At 37.6% G+C, this 6,677-nt stretch overlaps 1 protein-coding gene across 1 annotated transcript; it reads right to left on the minus strand.

Moving 5' to 3' along the window:
• On the minus strand, positions 1-6,073 carry LOC106939935 (beta-1,3-galactosyltransferase 1). Its single transcript, XM_015022514.1, has 2 exons — positions 5,583-6,073; positions 1-2,559 (listed from the first exon to the last, which is right to left on the minus strand). The coding sequence occupies exon 2, from the start codon at positions 2,323-2,325 to the stop codon at positions 1,336-1,338; it is 990 nt and encodes a 329-aa protein (XP_014878000.1). The 5' UTR covers positions 2,326-2,559; positions 5,583-6,073; the 3' UTR covers positions 1-1,335.
• Between the last annotated feature and the right edge of the window lie 604 nt (positions 6,074-6,677).

Genomic DNA, 6,677 nt, shown 5'->3' on the forward strand with positions numbered 1-6,677 from the left:
AAAAACTCAATATAACAAAAAAGACCCCTGTCTAATTTTAAAGGCAACTTGTTGCAAAGTTTGGGAGTTACCACTTTACAAACCCAGATTTCCGTAGGATACAGTGAAACAACACTTTGAGGAAGCTATGATGTTAAAAGGAGGCCGTGATTGACCTCAACTTAAAGAGCACTTCAGTAGCCAAGACGGGGTTGTAATGCATGTATTATTCTCTCTAGTTGTTTTCTTCATAGCGTTTGCTGTCTTACCTATTTATAAAAGTCTTTTCTGCAAAGTGTGGCTTATCTGTTTAATAATTTTCCAAGACTATAATTACTACAATTTATAGACTACAATTTATTACCAATATGCTCATAAATACTGATATGGCAGAATAAAACAACCTTTGTTTTACTTTCATTGTACGTTGGAAAATTCCGAGCTTAGAATGACGGAGTAAGTACAGATAAAAAAAAGAAAAGAAAAGAGGAAAAGACAGAATCTAAGGAACTCCACATGAAAGAGGTGCTGGAGTAGACAGAAACTTGTTGATATTAAGATCAGCGATTTCTTTTATTGTGCCAGTCCTATGCTGTAACTCAATGTTCCAGATACCACATACAAATTGTGGAATAAACAGTATCAAATGCTCCCGTTAAACTACATAGTACAAAGATTGCAAAGCTTCCATCATCTGCTAAAATTAAATGTTTAAAAACAGTTAACAGTGCTATTTAGATGCCTAAAGCTAGTCTGGAAATCCTCCAAAATTGTGCAATTGTTCAAAAATGGCACCATGTTTAAACATCTTTAGGTCTCTCTAGAGGAGGGGTCTTCAACTCTAGTCCTCAACGGACCATTTTTAGATCTGTCTCTGCTTCAACACACCTGAGTCAAATAATGAGGTCATTAGCAAGACTCTGGAGAACTTGACTGCATACTGTGGAGGTAAGTCAGCAGTTTCAGGTGTGTTAGAACATTGTGATGTTGTTTTCACTGGAGTGGCATATGACATTCTGCTTTTATCCTACTTTAGACTCGGTTTCAGCCTCTGGAAGAAACCAAACTACATTTATACTTAATGAACACGGTTAACAGTTGTATTCTCCAGGGAAGATATTAAGCGCTTTAACAGAACCCAACTTTAAAACTCCTAAACAACTGCTTTAAGAGTGAGTGACTGTACACACCGCTAATGCTAATTAATCCATGTGTCATAAAACATGGACTTGCAGAAGCAACTGCAGGTTCTTGCATGATTAAATGTGACAATTTGTAATAAGGCCAAAGTAAATGAGGTTGGGTGGGGGGTCAGCTGGATAAATTGGAGTTGTTCTTTGTCGATCCTCATGTCTCCTAACATCTGAGGTGCTTCTTGCTGGACATGTCATTCCAGATGCGGTGCATCTCCTCCGGGGGGATCTGATGGACTGTGATGACGCGCCGGTACCTGCAAAGACTGTAGGCCATTTTCCAGTGGTTGAAGCCACTGTTCTGATAAGGGTGGATGCCTAGTTTGCGCAAACACATCCCCACATACACGTCCTCCAGGTGCAGCAGTCTTGTGTGCAACGAAGTCTTGTAGATTAGCTCAGCTACATCTGCGGAGAACACGTAGCCGGTGCCTGAGCAAAATGGTGGGTATTTGTTTTCAGGGTATAGGTCTCTGGGCATGTACCACTTGCTGCGCATATCTCTGATAGGACCACCGTTTATCACGTAGCCCGTGAAGTATCTCCTTCTGGGCTTGGTGCTGGGCTTTAGAAGCTTGTAAATAAGATTGTCCATGTTGACGAAGATGTCGCTGTCTGTCTTCATGACATATTGAGCCTTTGGGCAGAATGTCGCTACCCAGCGCATGCCCATTAGAGTCTTGAGGGTGAGATTGTGGTACGAATCAATAAAGTTCTCCACTACAATATCATGGAAGATCTGACTCTCCTGCTCCACCATCTGATTGAGCACATCGTCTGTGTTCCTCCCCAGAAGAAAGACGGTGAGAATGTGGATGTCGCTGTAAGTGCCCTCATCGCCCCAGGTCTCTCGGATGGCCTGCCGTGCGTCAAACTCCTTGTGTGTGGTGCTGATGAGGATGACCAGGAAGGGCGTGATGCTTTCACACTTCTTCGGCTCATTTATTACAAATTCGAAGGCATGTGGGTTGAGGGGGCGCGTGCGGATGTTGGTGAATGTGATGTTTTTGGGAGGAGGTTTCACAATCCTTCGTTTAGGCATAGCCATGTGGCCGACATATGTGGACGTCGGCCGCGAAATGCTCAAGTACCACAATGCGCTCGCCCAGCAAACCACTGTCAGGATGTATAAACATGATACTTTCGAAGGCATTATGCTGCTCTTAGGTGTATTTTGATGAGCTGGCTCTTATAAGGTTTTCCTTCCATTAGTGAGGTTTCACCCAGTGAGGCAGCATTAAGCTGCTCAAGCATGTGTTTTGACATTAATTGTCAATAATGGATTGCTTTAGAGAGAAGAGATGCTTTTTGCAATTCAACGTGAAGCACTTTAAAACTGAATGAATGTCCAGATTCTTGGCGAAAAGCATGGCATCTCCATTTACATCTGAAAAAGAAGAGACAGAAGCATCAGTATAAAATATATAGTATGTGTGGTTTTAAAAATGTACATATACATTAATTATTCATCAGCTTTTATTTTAAATGCATTAATCTTTGTAGAGGATGTTAATGTATGCAAAATAAATGACCTAAACAATGTAGGGAAGCAATCACTGAATGCTACATAAAAAAAATCCCAATAAATTAGCCCATGTAGTCAAAATGATCGACATAAATCATGTTTAAAATGATAAGTTTTTTAAACTTTGGAATACATTTTGCCAGGGGATGAAAGAAAAGTTTTCAAAGGAAATCAACGTATAAGCACAGTAGATCAAAGTTTTGGGTGAAACTACGCATCACATACTGACATGTAGATATGGCGGGGATTCATGTTGAAAATCTAAAGGGTATATAAACATGTAGGTCATATCCTCAGGCTTTGATGTTTTCTGTGGATTTTTTGTTTTTGTCTTTTACCTACAGGAGATCACATGCACTTCTCAAAGGAATAGTTATAAATTTCAATGCATTTATCTTCAAAGGCTGGAGGAACACAGAGGCCAATCTGACCAGACACATAAAGGCACAATGCGATAATTTGAATTCTGCTTATCTGCAGTGTGCTGTCATACACAAATCAGACTGAGAAAAGCTTAAAAAACCCCCACCTAATTACCGCAATGCCATCTAACTCAATATAAATTATAAATTAGAATACTTTTTATTTTATCTCTTTATAATGACAGATGTTTGTGTTAAGTATAGGCAGTTGCTCAGGGTGGCATTATAAAAGAGGGTCGGGGTTTACTCATTTGCAGACTATGGACAAGTAGATGCTGAGAATGGAAAGAGAATTGGTTATCTACTTTGTGTGAAAGTGCATTACATTAAATTCCACCCCAGAATATCAAATTAATACCAGCATTGTGACTGGTTGGGGGTGGCAGAATAAAGGGCCTGCCCAAGTGTCATGCAAAAATCAACAGCAGCCTTAACATTTTAAAGTGGTGCTGTTGAAGGGTAGGTCTCGTTCCTTAGTTTTTCTTATGACTGTTGCAGCAAACACTCTTGTTGATACGATTTCTCTTATAATATCAGCTTCTATGAGATCTCACAAGATTGAAAGGAGCAAACAACTGCTTCCAACTCATAACTGTTTACTCAAGAACAAGAAATCCAAACACAGCAGAGTTTTCTTTATCTGCAGTGTCAAAAAGGTTTTAGTTATCTTGTATTTATTTATACTCAACTTTCGAGGAGACAGACTTTTGTAATCTTATTTAGTGGTCTTGTTTAATCTTTTCTTCTGGCTTTTTGAAGCTTGTTTAAAATGATTACTTGGAAACTCAATGCTTTTTTCATTCATTTCAGAGTTCAAATGAGATTTAAGGCAGTCAGATTTGGTTTTCAGAAAGCGATAGTAGACTTATACAATACAGCACTTTCAGATACCAAAACTATAGATCCAAATAAATTATAACATTTTTTACAATTTCATTCAACTTGTAAGAGTCAGAATGAGAGAACTAGGTAAGCAGATTATCTCGTGAAGATAATAATTTAATAGAATAGTAATGCAAATGGTGGAAAGTTTGCTCTTGAGTTTGCCCTACAATGTCTAAATATGCAGTGCTTCTTCTCTGAAAACTTATTAAATAGAAATAATATGAAAACATATTTTGTCAAGTGGTTCTTTAACACACAGTCAATTAAGTTTTTGCTTGGCAGGAATTCTTGCTGGATCTGTAGCTACTGTTCAATAATCCGTCAACGGGTGAGAAAGTAAATAAAGGCGTACTGCCATTTTTGGTGATTTTTAAGTTGAACATTAGTGGTTCAAATGAAAGAATAGCCTTTGCAAAAGCACATATAATATAAAAATAGAAGAATAGGCCTCTTTGCCATGTCAGGAGGTAAAGTGTCTCACTTTTAAAGCTTGGTTGGATGTAGAGAAAGCCTAAAGTGGATTCTGCTAAGAGATGCTCCAGCTGAAAAGAGTCTAACCTTAAATTCAACAAAGCTAAGAATAATTACATGCTTTCTGCTCTGCTGCACCTCCACCGAAAAATGCTTTCTAAATCAATATTTGACTTTGGGCATGAAAGGTGGTAATTAGGATCAACACAAAAGCTGCCATTCACTGTAACCGTGGACTTAATAAATAAATAAATCACTGAAATATGCTTGAGATGCACAGAAAACAGAAAAATATATTGTGAAGGAATTAAGAAAGTCATTCCAATTAAATTGTCAGTCATGCATCTAGATTTTTGTCAGGAAATCTTAAAATCAAACACAACAATAGTAAACACAAAAATACAGTTAAAAATGCTTTTAATTATTAAGAGTAAATCAATCCAGACCAATATGGCCTAATTTGAAGTAATCATTCCTTTGGTTAAATTAGTAATTAACTAATTAACTACGACATTGTGAAAAGCTCAGTTTAATTTCACCTGGCATACTAAGTCCTAGTGAATGCCAGACTTGTAGAATCAAGTCATCCCTTAAATACGACCACTCACAACATGAAGCAGCCTAAACAGAAAGCATCTTGAGTTTCCATGATCTGAGATGTGAAACGTTGACATTTGTGACTCTGGAAATGTTTACAAAGTAATTTATATGGTTTGTGTACAAATGAGTAAAATATAGTAAAGTGCTGAACCTTCTTAGGAATGTCCAACCAACCACAATTACTCTAAAAGTACATTGACGGCTCCCCCGAGAGGTTACAACATAAACATCTCCAGTCAAACTCATCCAGATCTCACATTTCATTTCAGGTGATGTCAAAGTAAAGACAAGAAGACTGGGTTTCCATCCCGACTGCGCCTTTATCTCCTCTTCCCTCTCGTCCTCTCACTTAAGGCAAGAGAAAATGTAAATCTGCACCGGTAAAATGCTGTAACACTTTACCAGAGTCGCACCTTGCCATAAAATCTGTAGTGGATATGTCAAAGGTATAAAGTATAGTCACTGTGATCAAATCAGCCTTTATAGTTCCATTCTTGTAAATCACACCTTTTATTTTGGAGACCAGTCCCACTGCCACTACCACACTCATTTGCTGAGCGAGATGCTGGCCAACACTGCTACAGTGGGAGGAGTGACCCATTCAGCCCTCTGGACCCCAGAGTGGAAACACTTACAAAAAAAGACAAAAAGATAAATGACAGATCAGGGGAAAAAAGAGGTTCCTCATTTATTGAACTACATCCTAAAGCACTGGAGGCTTCACTTGTCTAAAATAAGTTACATTTTTATGATTCAACAATAAAAAAAAAGAGACTGGGAATACATTCAGTGGAGAGTTTGAAGGCAAAAACCATGTGCCCGATAACATATTTATGATCCCAAAGACTAAGGAAAATATTCTGTGGATTAGACGCACAAAGTGAAAATTTTTGATGCCACATGCTCCATTAAATTCTGTGTTAAATTAATACAGAATTTCATAAAAAGAACATCAGGCTGATAATCATACATGGTGATGGTAGTGTGATGGTCTGGAGCTGCTTGGATGTAATCATTAATTCTGTTTTTTGCCAAAAAGTTTTCAAGCAAAACATCAGATTATCAGTTTGTGACTTTGAGCTCGAGCGCAAAGCATTAAGATGGTCATAAGCATAAGATTTAAAAGAAATGTGGGTAACACTTTATTTAAAGTGTTCCCCACTTCTGACTGACATGACACGTTCATCAACATGACATAACAACTGTCATGAACATGAAAAAATCTTCATGAATATTTTTGACTGTTGTCATAAAGTGTCATTTGGTAAATTATGACACTTTTAATACAAAGTTGACATTATTCAAAATGTCTTTGTTATGACAACTTGACATTAACCAAGAAATCATTACTGATATAAATTTGTTATAAAAGTATTACTGATTGCACTTTAAAAATGATTAAAGGTAAAGTTTAAACAGTAATGATTTCTTGGTCTTTACAGGTTTTTATGACAGTGTTATGTCAGTCTTATTCACCCCCCTTCAAATAAAGTGTTACCGAAATGTGTAGTAGTCTAGTCAAAGTCCATACATAAATCAGATTAAGATGCTGTGGTGTGACCTCAAATACACTATTCATGCTTAACGACCTTCCACTATGAC

This window comes from Poecilia latipinna, unplaced genomic scaffold (assembly GCF_001443285.1).
Source record: "Poecilia latipinna isolate Pla-1442-1.1 unplaced genomic scaffold, P_latipinna-1.0 Scaffold3032, whole genome shotgun sequence".
Lineage (NCBI taxonomy): Eukaryota > Metazoa > Chordata > Actinopteri > Cyprinodontiformes > Poeciliidae > Poecilia > Poecilia latipinna.